The 12,616-nt window shown below is 42.0% G+C and overlaps 1 protein-coding gene across 1 annotated transcript in view; it reads left to right on the forward strand.

Moving 5' to 3' along the window:
* Positions 1 to 12,616, forward strand: part of LOC109898888 (1-phosphatidylinositol 4,5-bisphosphate phosphodiesterase epsilon-1-like) — a 43,117-nt gene that overhangs the window by 3,695 nt on the left and 26,806 nt on the right. The window contains exons 2-3 of the mRNA XM_031835555.1: positions 9,405 to 9,699; positions 9,974 to 10,293. Of these exons, the coding sequence (XP_031691415.1) occupies positions 9,405 to 9,699; positions 9,974 to 10,293 (615 nt within the window). The remainder of the gene's footprint in view (positions 1 to 9,404; positions 9,700 to 9,973; positions 10,294 to 12,616) is intronic.

A 12,616-nucleotide genomic window follows, 5' to 3' on the forward strand; every position in this document is an offset into this window, starting at 1 on the left:
AACCAGGGGCATTTTAGAAGTGGGGAGGACATAATCTTTTTATTTCTATATATATATATTCTTTTTTAATCCTGTAGGATAAACACTCCAACCAGTCTACCCGATTTCTCGGAGGCGTCTGCATGGTCCTAAAGCACACCGTTGCCTCGTTTTGTATCACATTCCCAATGATAAAACTGGGGGGGGACAAAAATGCAATTTCAAAATGTGGGGGGGGGGGGACATGTTACTATTAGCATTCTCGGTATCACTTAACATGAAACTGTTCTTGTGCCTGTATAATAAAACTGTAATTACTTTTGGAGAAACATTGTATTAGCATGTTGTTACATAATACTTTGGTAATTGCATTTTATTGCATATTAATGAGCTGAGAGTTTAACTACTGTACACAAGAGGAAGGGACTGTGCTTTATTCCACTCATGTTATAATTCATTATTTATGCAATTATAATGCAATTTCCAAAGCCCTATGAGACAACAATGCTGCTATTGTAATAATGACAAAATTACTACACATGTACCAAACTTGATGTTAAGTGTTACTGTATTACCTCATGTCTCATGTCTCACTCATTATGAAAATATACTTGTTAGTAATTTTGATGCTACAGAAGTGGTCTACTATAATGTTGAGGGGATTCCATGTCCCTTATGTATTTCATTCTAGAAAATAGGCTATATTAAGATTAATATCTAAGAGCCCTCCAAACCATGTGCTTATGATCATATATTTAAACTAATCAAACTAAGTGTTGTAGTTTTTGGTTCTTCATCAAATATTTGGCAGCCATCAAATACATTTTTGTTTTCAAACAACTTGCATGTATTCAAATACCTTCAAATATGATTTGGTTTTCTGAGAGGTATTCAACATTTTCTGAGAGCTTTATTTGAATATCAAAGAAAATAATTGCCTTTTAGTTGAAACTCTATATAAACTATATTTGACTACCTTGAATATTTGAAAAGTTTGTATTTTCAAACAAACAAAAAAAGATAACTATTTTCTATATTTTAGTTGAAGCCCACGGCATTGTCACGGCTGTCGTAAGAACGGGACCAAGGCGCAGCGGATGTTGAGTTCCACATATTTAATTCAAAGAGAAACTTAAACAAAACAAAATATATCAAATAAAAGAACAACTAAACGTGACTACGTGGTGCACAAACACAAAACAATATCCCACAAACACAGGTGGGAAAAATAGCTACTTAAATATGATTAGAGACAACGATTACCAGCTACCTCTAATTGGGAATCATACAAAGCACCAACATAGAAAATATAAACTAGAACACAACATATAAATGTTAAACTAGAATACCCCCTAGTCACACCCTGACCTACTACACCATAGAGAAACAAGGGCTCTCTATGGTCAGGGCGTGACAGGCCTCTTGTATCAACTCCTGTCATCAGGGAGTTCTGACACCAAATCATTGCAAGAAAAAAAAACATTCTATTGAAAAGACCTGGCTGTTTTTAATGCAGAACTGAGAACTGTAATTAGTCTATGCTTCATATCGATCTGCAACACTTACCATTTTGCCATAATGAGAGAGAGAGAGAGAGCTATTGAATGAACCCACAGTAGAGTCATTGGTGAATTACATCACAGTGGCTAATACTGGTTATGTAGTCACTGTAGTGGTTTACAGTAAGAGATGAGAGATGGTGATGTGTGCTTTATATATAAAGGTAATGTTATTTTCCTAATACCTCTTACTAATGTCCAGTCTCCCTAACCATATAAGGGGAGCTGTCCCAAAACACACACACACACACACACACACACACACACACACACACACACACACACACACACACACACACACACACACACACACACACACACACACACACACACACACACACACTCTTTTTTTCTCTCTCTCTCTCTCTCTCTCTCTCTCTCTCTCTCTCTCTCAGGTTTCAGACATGCTCTCCCTCTTCTGTCTCAAACATATCTCCCTCCTCTCTTCCTCTCTCTTCCACTACAAACTGGAACATACAGACATGACACGACTATTGTGGATTTTACTGACCTTCACCAATTTTGGATGCTGTATCACATTAGGCATGATCTTCTAATGTAAGTCAGAATATATTTGATCTTTCTTTCAGATGGTTAATTCAAAGAAAGCACTAGTACTTTACTAACATTTCTACCAAACCATGCATACTATAATCTTTGCTATTCATATCAGTGGGGATCGCTCAAATTAGAGTATGATTGTCTTTCTGATGGTAAATGTGGGTCCAATTTGTCGGTCTTCAGACGGCTGGAATGTAATCCGAGAACCTTGATACTGATCAACTGTTTTGTAAAATCCTACCAGACATAGGCATAGTGTTGCTTATGACAGTTGCTCATGACAGTGTTGCAAGGGTTCCATGCATGTTCTTCTCAACTATCGTTTCACAGGGTTTCATTAGAAAACATACAGTACATGCATCCTTGTGACAAGAGCTGCAGTTTTAGAGTCTATTGAAGGCTCTATGGATGGCTGAAGTTTCAAGTTGTATTAGTTGTATGTACAGGATACACATGGTATACACTGTCTAATGAAATGCTCACTTGCAGGTTCCTTCTCGACAATGCAACAACAATAAGAAATAATAAAAGTTAAGAATCTGAACATAAAGTTAATGGCTCAGTAGAATAGAATAAACATTTTAGCATAAGTATTATACAGCAAGGCACAATTTATAGTCCAATATTGACATGTGTTTTGGGGAAGGGGTGTGTGTGTGTGTGTGTGTGTGTGTGTGTGTGTGTGTGTGTGTGTGTGTGTGTGTGTGTGTGTGTGTGTGTGTGTGTGTGTGTGTGTGTGTGTGTGTGTGTGTGTGTGTGTGTGTGTGTGTGTGTGGATGAGTGTGTGTGGATGAGTGTGTGTGGATGAGTGTGTTGATGAATATAGATCTGTATGGGTGTGTGCGTGAGTGAGTGCATGTGTGCTGAGGTGCAGAGAGTCAGAGCAGGTGGTCAGTCCAGTTCAAGTGTTCAGCAGTCTGATGGCTTGTAAATAGAAACATTCTCTGAGCCTGTTGGTATCAGACCTAATGCTCTGATACTGTCTGCCCAATTGCAAGGTAGTGATTCAAATCAAATCAAATTGTATTAGTCACGTGTCGAATACAACAGGTGTATTACAGTGAAATGCTTACTTACGAGCCCCTAACCAACAATGCAGTTAAAAAAAATATGGATAAGAATAAGAAATAAAAGTAACAAGTAATTAAAGAGCAGCAGTAAAATAACAATAGCGAGACTATATACAGGGAGGTACCGGTACAGAGTCAATGTCCGGGAGCACCGGTTAGTTGAGGTAATATGTACATGTAGGCAGAGTTATTAAAGTGACTATGCATAGATGACAACAGAGAGTAGCAGCAGTGTATTAGAGCAGAAGAGGGGGGGGGCATTGCAAATAGTCTGAGTAGCCATTTGATTAGGTGTTCGGGAGTCTTATGGCTTGGGGGTAGAAACTGTTTAGAAGCCTCTTGGCCCTAGACTTGGCGCTCCGGTACCATTTGCCATGCGGTAGCAGAGAAAGCAGTATATGACTAAGGTGGCTGGAGTGTTTGAACAGCTCATGGCTGGGGTGTGTGGTGTCCTTGAGGATGCTGCAGGCCTTCCTCAGGCACAGTTTTGAGTAAATGTCCTGGATGGGTGGGGGCACCCGCTGAAGGGCCTTGCGGTTATGGACGGAGTAATTCCCACACCAGGCCGTGATGCAACCGGTCAGGACGCTCTCGATGGTGGAGCGGTAGTATTTGGAGCGGACCCAGGGTGCTATGCAGTACTTCTTCAGCTGCCTTAGGAAGTAAAGATGCTGTTGTGCCCTCTTGATAAGAGTGATGGTGTTGTTGGTCCATATCAAGTCCTCGGTGATGTGGACGCTAAGGAACTTAAAACTGCTCTCTCTACTGCAGTCCCATTGACGTGGATCAGGGCATGTTCCATGCTGCTTCCTGAAGTCAACAATCAACTCCTTTGTTTTGCTGACGTTAAGGGAGAGGTTGTTGTCCTGGCACCACAATGCCAGTTCACATGATGGAGTTAGTGTCATACAAAGCCACTTAGCAAAGGGACACCCCAAGGGGCCCCCTGTGTTAAGAGTCAGTGTGGAGGAGGTGTTGTTGCTAGTCCTGACAGCCCGTGGTCTGCCTGTCAGGACGTACAGGATCCAGTTGCAGAGGGTGGTGTCCAGACCCAGGGCTCTGAACTTGTTGTCGAGCTTGGAGGGAACAATAGTGTTGAATGCTTAACTGTAGTCAATGAACAGCATTCTCACATAGATGTTCCTCTTGTCCAGGTGCATTGAGGCTGTGTGAATAATGAAGGAAATGGCATCATCCACGGAGTGTTAGGCAAATTTGAGTGGGTCCAGTGTGCCTGGCATGCTGGCCTTGATATGGGCCATGACCAGCATCTCGAAGCACTTCATTATGACCGGGGTGAGTGCGACGGGGCAATAGTCATTTGGGCATGTTACCTTGTCTTTCTTGGGGACTGGGATGATGGTGGTCTCCATGAATCATTTATCAAATGTAGTAGGGTGTTCCCTCTCATCCCTCTAGACTAAACATACAGTATGTGTTCTGTTTCATTTAAACAGACAGAAATGTATAAACTGACTACATGAGTTTAACTTTTAATATATGAAAGGTATTTGACTGACACTTAACATTAATGTAACATTTCTAAAGGGGCTGTAAAGAGTTTATCAGTAGTTTAAAGACAGGTGGTAATAAACAGTTATTACTATTTGAGAGAGAATGTTATTGGTTTAGACCTACAAATCATTGTACAAGTACTAGCAACAAGCTGAATGGAAAGTAGGACTAAAACTCACTTTCTTCTTTTAAATATTGAATATTTACAAAATTGACAAAACCAAATATAATAACACTGTATATCTCAATAACCAAGGCTTTCTTCACCTGCTCTGATTTGAAAGAAATGGACTGGCAGATGCTAATATTAAAGGCTTCTAAACATACAGCTCTCGCCTTCCTCATGATCAGGACATAATGAAGGGAGAGCGGATGAGGAGAGGACACCACTATAGACAATTGTGATGCACCCTATGATCACGTTGAAATCGGCCAAAATCCTGAGCTTTGAGTGAGAACACAACTATTTGACAAACGAGGTCCATTGATGGCTATTCTCCCAACGTCTGAGGAGGCTTCTGGTCCAGCCCAGCTCATGCTGGGTCTTATTCATTATTCTCCTAACGTCTGGGGAGGCTTCTGGTCCAGCCCAGCTCATGCTGGGTCTTATTCATTATTCTCCCAACGTCCGGGGAGGCTTCTGGTCCAGCCCAGCTCATGCTGGGTCTTATTCATTATTCTCCCAACGTCTGGGGAGGCTTCTGGTCCAGCCCAGCTCATGCTGGGTCTTATTCATTATTCTCCCAACGTCTGGGGAGGCCTCTGGTCCAGCCCAGCTCATGCTGGGTCTTATTCATTATGGCAAAATGTTTTTCGGAAAAAAATGTCTTACGGAAAACAAAAATAAGCTGTTCTTATTGGACAAATCCAGGGAGCTGATAAACAACCAGAAATAACAATTGATTTTGGGGTTCAAAGCTAAACTTAGAAATGTGTTTCTGGTTGTCGAGTCTATTAGACCATGACCATTTCAAGCTTATCGTTCAAAAAAAAAAGAGAAGGTTGTTTCAGAATATTTATGCAAATGTAATGGCTAAGTTATTGATCCCACTTTGTAGTATACCCCTCAGGTATAGTCCCTCCCTGTTTAAATTCGTTTTCTTACGTTTGGTGCCTAACGAACATGACCCAGAGTTTGATAAAGCATGTGGCCGTGGAGCCTGTGGAGCTGTGCAGGTATCAGACTGTCTAAACATGGCTGATTGATCATTGATAAGGATGGAGGCCGGGCCAGGCCAGTCCGGGCAAGGGGACGTACACGTCCTGGAAAACAAAATATTTAGTCAGCCCTGACGCTCTCCAGACCTGAGATGCATGCCATAGAGAGTGCTGGAGGAAAGAGCAAGTCACTTGAGCATTCAGATGATACAGTCGGTATGCTAAACTAAATGATGCACAGCCTGGTCTCAGATCTGTTTGTGCTGTCTTGCCAACTCCTATGGTCGTTGGTCATTGGCAAGACAGCACAGACACAACTGGGAGTCTGGGACGAGGCTAGCAAAAATGTGCTAACTTTGTCAAAGGTAGACTGGAAATAGGACAACATCATACAGTGTTTCCACTATATTCATTGCCCACCGCTGCTAAATTGTTGCCACCGCTGCAAAAAATATGTAATTTAAAAAATATATTTATATTGCTGTCGATACGCGCTTTTAAATGAATAGTCCTTTGCTCAAAGACTGGAAGTCTATTGGAAGAGGTAGCAGGTCATACCTGAGGGGTATACTACAAAGTGGGATCAATAACTTAGCCAATACATTTGCATAAATATTCTGAAATAACCTTTCATTTTTTTTGCTAGTAGCAATGCACCCCACCCTTGTCACCACTGCTGAAAGAAATCCTCGGGGAAACACTGTCATCATACAATATGATTGGTGCAACCATTGGGTTACAGAAATCAACAACAGCACAATTCGTACAACCTGTTAAGTATGATATCTGCACATAGATATAGAAGTATGGAGAATGGAAGACATTCTATAAGAATTAACATGTGTGTGTGTGTGTGTCTGGTGCATGCATACGTCTGTTCATTAGTGCGTTCATTCATGTGTTGGAGAGAATAACATAATTTATGACTATGAGTTCCATACCCTTTAAAGGAACCGAAGGAGGATAAAGTGCTGTGAGGATGATGTGAATATAATTTCTGAATATTCGACTCCAGGGAGTAAATATTTGGTTTAGCTAAAGCACAATGTCTGTTAGGCTCTGCCAGCTGGATCTGCTTCCCTGACTTCTCTCTCTCCTCTCTCCCCATACTGACTAACAGCCAAAGGGGACTGGAGAGGGGGGGGGGCTGGATATCCTGGGTCCTACAGAGGGTTGGTGGAGGATATGGGGCTAGAGGTCCTCAGGATTGGTGGTGATGGTGGTGGTAGGGGGTCTCTGTCTCCTCTCTCCCAACACTGGATAAAATACACAGTTTGGGAGGTGCTAGGGTGCTGACCTTCCCTCTCATCTTTCCACATACTGGCTAACAACCATCTCCCCGGGTTCAGAGGGTTTAGATAAGCAAAAAGGTGTGGGTCCGCACTCAAAAAGATGTCTCATAAAGCTTGTTTGTATTATTTTTACAGGATCAGAGGGTTTACCTACAGCCAGTGGTGTAAAGTACTTAAGTAAATACTTTAAAGTACTACTTAATCTGTACTTTACTATATATATATATATATTTTTTTTTAAATGTGTGAATTTTACCCCTTTTTCTCCCCAATTTCGTGGTATCCAATTGTTTAGTAGCTACTATCTTGTCTCATCGCTACAACTCCCGTACGGGCTCGGGAGAGACGAAGGTTGAAAGTCATGCGTCCTCCAATACACAACCCAACCAAGCCGCACTGCTTCTTAGCACAGTGCCATCCAACCCGGAAGCCAACCGCACCAATGTGTCGGAGGAAACACTGTGCACCTGGCAACCTTGGTTAGAGCGCACTGCACCCGGCCCGCCACAGGAGTCGCTGGTGCGCAATTAGACAAGGATTTCCCTACCGGCCAAACCCTCCCTAACCCTGACGACGCTAGGACAACCTCCCGGTCGCGGCCGGTTACGACAGAGTCTCTGGTAGCGCAGCTGGCGCTGCATTGCAGCGCCCTTAACCACTGCGCCACCCGGGAGGCCCTACTATTCATATTTTTGACAATGTTTTTTCACTACATTCCTAAAGAAAATAATGTACTTTTTACTCCATACATTTTCCATGACACCTAAAAGTACTCGTTACATTTTGAATGCTTAGCAGGACTGGAAAATGGTCCAATTCGAACACTTATCAAGAGAACATCCCTGGTCATCCATACTGCCTCTGATCTGGCAGACTCACTAAATACAAATGCTTCTTTAGTAAATTATGTCTGAGTGTTGGAGTGTGCCCCTAGCTATCCGTAAATAAATAATAAATACAAAAATTGTGCCGTCTGGTTGACTTAATGTAAGAAATTTGAAATTATTTATACTTTTACTTTTGATACATAAGCACATATATATTTTTTTATAAAAACATTTTTTTTAGACTTTCACTAAAATAGCATTCACGTTTACTTGAGTCACTTTCTATTAAGGTATCTTTACTTTTACTGAAGTGTGACAATTGGGTACTATTTCCACAATCTGCCTACAGCTAACATGCAACAATGCTACAATGTGAGAATTGAAATACTTACATGTCAGATACACAGATCAGAAATGAAAGCAATACATTTCTACTACTGTCTCTCCATGTGGTCTGACCAAAATTGATTAGGTTGGTTCACATCAATCAGGTTTTCCCATGTAGCTAAAGAGCTTAGTACTGTAGGTCCAAGAGCCGGAGACAAGGCAGAGAGGGGGGTGGGGGTTTAAAGGTGTTTGTGACACAATTGTTATGGGGCTTTTGGTGCACTGTCTTTAGATGTGTCACCTAGCAACAGAAGAGCCTCTTCCTCATAATGGCACTACTTTGTTAACTGAGAATCGTTGTTAATATCACAACCCTCATTTTCACACTATTTTAATGCTCAAACAAATGCATTAGAAAAACAAAAATGTATTGATATTATACTAACTGCCAAGTTGCATTTCAGAAGCAGACAGACACTTCATATAGATTTTGTCAGGCTAAAATGGAATACAAATAATTAGGTTGGGGTAAAGTGACTATGCAAAGATAATAAACAGCAAGTAGCAGCATAGTAAAAAAAGGGGGTCCAATGCAAATAGTCCGGGTAGCCATTTTATTAGGTGTTCAGCAGTTTTGTGGTTTGGGGTTAGAAGCTGTTAAGTAGCCTTTTGGACCTAGATTTGGCGCTCAGGTATCGCTTGCAGTGCAGTAGCAGAGAGAACAGTCTATGACTAGGGTGGCTGGTGACTTTGACCATTTTTAGGGCCTTCATCTGACACCGCCTGGTATAGAGGTCCAGGATGGCAGGAAGCTTGGCCCCAGTGATGAACTGGGCAATACGCACTACCTTCTGCAGCGCCTTGGGGTCGGATGCTGAGCAGTTGCCATACCAGACGATGATGCAGCCAGTCAGGATGCTCTCGATGGTGCAGCTGTAGAACTTTTTGAGGATCTGAGGACCCATTCCACATTTTTTCAGTGTGTTCAGTAGGGAGAAAGGTTTTTAACATTTAGGGACTACTATCTGAACTTGTCCAATGACAACAAAGATAATTGTTTTCCGTAGCAAAACGTTTTGCCTTGCTGAACACGACTATCTTCCTCTGTCTTCCCAGGCATGCCATGCTCTGAGTGCTGAAGTAAGGGTGGCCAGATCCGGAGAGCTACTCCTTTCTTCCAGGAAGCTGCTGTCGTCTGCCGAGAGGAGGGATCTGTGTCGTAGGAGGGCCACATTGCCATGGCCAGGAGGAGGAGGGGCGTCTAGCTACCGAGCAACCCTACAGAGGACTGACGTTTCTGCCTACATTTCAGGGACCCTCCTGGAAGTGGTTCTGTCCATCGGCAACAGGGGAGAAAACGACTCTCCTCCCTGTATCACCACAAGTCCATTGGGCTGGGCTGTCCTGAAAGGTCCCATAACCAATATGAATCTTATGAAATTCAAGAAGATTAAACATTGAATCAAGTCAGCTTACATAATAAATTAAATGACATGTATATTAATCAAATGTGGTTCAAATACTACCTGAATTATCAGAGAGAAGGATGATCCATTCAGTTCTACATTGGAATTCAGAAACAATCTAGAGTATGTTCCTCCTGCCTTAACTCCCTCTTGACTCACCCTCCCTCCCCTCCCTCCTCCTTCACCCTTCACCCTCCCTATTTCCTCCCTCCCCCTCAGAGCGCCAGCTGCACTGCCCCATGGCGGGGTCCAGCGTGGTGCCGGCAGCTCCGCTGACAGAGGTCAACAAGGAGCTGTCTGACCTCTGTCCCCTGGTCAGTTTCCCGGAGGAGATGGCCTACGTCCTCATGGAGCAGGAGCTGCATCTATACAGCCGGATCTTACCCCTGGACTACCTCTGTTTCCTCACCCTCGACCTGGGGGGCCTTGATCAGCCACAGCCCCAGGGGCAGGCACACCAACCTGGACAACCCAATCTTATGGCTGGCTGCAGACGGCCCCACAATGCTGTAGAGGACCTGGTCACAAGATTCAATGAGGTGAGAGAGACATAACTCAGCAATACGGTGCATTAAAACTTAAAGCAGATTTACCTAGCTTGGTGGAGACCCTACTGTAGGAACCTCAAGAGTTAACCAGTCCTGTGAATGGGTTAGGTGACTCAGGTGTCTATACTCCATCAGCAAAGTTAGATAAGACGGAAGTTTATGAAGAAGGGCAACAAAAAGTGAGTAATGTAGAAATCTATGGTCTTTAGCGAAGTCCAGCCGACCTTCTGCTACAGGAGGCAGTGATGAGTATCAAAACTGTCACCTGTAACAAAATGGGCACTATAGTAGATTGCATACAAAGGTTTAAGAGTAGTAGCAGCTCCACATTGATAAATGATATAACTATAATCAAGAACAGATAAAAAGGTTGACTGAATAATCTGCTTCCTACTGCTTAGAGAAGGCATGATTTGTTTCTGTAGAAAAAGCCTACTTTACATCTAAGACAACAGCACAAAGGGCAAGAAGGCAGAGACAACAATACATCACACACAACAATACATCATAGGACACATGGATATTAATTTGCTTAGGCCAACAAACCTTACATCTAAGCTTATTAACCAGCTCATTTATATGTTTTTAAAAATGTTAAATCCATATCAATCCAAATACCTAAGGAACATGTTTGATTGGAGAACCATCTAATGAGTGAACATGTAGTTCATCTGAAACATTCTTACGAGAGTGTAAAAATAACATGTATTTCATTTTGCCTGAATTAAGCACAAGTTTAAATTATCAAGGGATTCCTGCATAGATATAAAATCTGACTGTAGTTTTGACACAGCCAGATCAACAGTCGGGGCAATAACATACATCATAATATAATCCGTAAATAGATGGAGTTGACTTTTTTACAGATTGACCATTGGATTTTATAAAGTAGTGAAGAGAACAGGTCCCAAAATCGACCCATGTGGTATGACCACGGTGGTAATTCAAGAAATCCAGACTTAACCCTATCAACCACGATGGCCTGAGTTCTGTCACTAAGATAATCGTGAAACCATGAACAGGCTGTCACGTTGGTATGAAGGATCAGGAGACAGGCGCAGGAATGCGTAATAGTTTTTTTTATTAAGCCACAAATTACAGCGTGCCGTGTAAAGGCACGGGGACAAAGACCAAACAAAAACACAGGGTTGAAACCCAAACAAAATAACGAGGAGTACCTTGAGTAAATAAGACACGCGCACAATGATTAACACATGGGACGAGACCCGTAATCAACTGCACAATCCACAAGGGCACAAAGCCTAAAACACACAGCACAGGTACACACACACCAACGGACATAGTAACAATAACCGACACCACCATGGTGAACAAAGGGCACATATATACAAATACAATCAGTGGGAAAAGGGACCAGGTGTGCGCAATGAAAGTTCCATAGGGATCCGTGACACAGGCGTCAGAGATCAGGCCTATCGAGGACAACTTATTCAATAAATTCAATAAAAAACACAATAAATGTTCAAAGAACTTTCTAAGAATATTATTTACAAACATATACATTCCGTTCTCACCATAAACACTCTCTCTATCCTCTATCTTGCTAAGTGTGTTCAGGTTTGTTGGCCTATGATGTATTGTTGTGTGTGATGTATTGTTGTCTCTGCCTTCTAGCCTTTTGTGCTGTTGTCTGTGCCCAATCATGTTTGTACCCTGTTTTGTGCTGCTACCATGTTGTGATGCTGCCATGTTGTGTTGCTACCATGTTGTTGTCATGTTGTGTTGCTACCATGCTGTGTTGTAATGTGTTGCTGCCATGCTATGTTATCGTCTTAGGTCTCTCTTTATGTAATGTTGTGTTGTCTCTCTTGCCGTGATGTGTGTTTTGTCCTATATTTTTATTTTATTTTTAATCCCAGCCCCCATCCCGGCAGGAGGCCATCATTGTAAATAATAATTTTCTCTTAACTGACTTGCCTAGTTAAATAAAGGTGAAATAAAATGTAATATCTGTGCTTGGAGTTCAAAACAATTAACCTAAGCTAGCAGTGTAATATATAGCAGAACATGATAAAAAAAACAATCATAAACCGTTCTCAGAATATTAATAAAACCTCCCAGGAAGACTTTCAGGGAACCATAGTAAAATGTTCTCAGAACCTCCCTTCACCTTAAACACTTGACGTTCCCAGAACAGACTACATTTTTACTTCCATTTTAAGAATGTTAAAAAAAATGGCTCAATTATACAGGTCAGGAAACTCATGGCTTCGTTCCCAGAACCAATGGGAAACCAAAAACGTACGTTCCCACAACTTCAAAGGAACCAAATGTGCTAGCTGGGAACTAACCT

The sequence above is a fragment of the Oncorhynchus kisutch genome, linkage group LG11 (genome assembly GCF_002021735.2).
Source record: "Oncorhynchus kisutch isolate 150728-3 linkage group LG11, Okis_V2, whole genome shotgun sequence".
In the NCBI taxonomy this organism is placed as follows: Eukaryota; Metazoa; Chordata; class Actinopteri; order Salmoniformes; family Salmonidae; genus Oncorhynchus; species Oncorhynchus kisutch.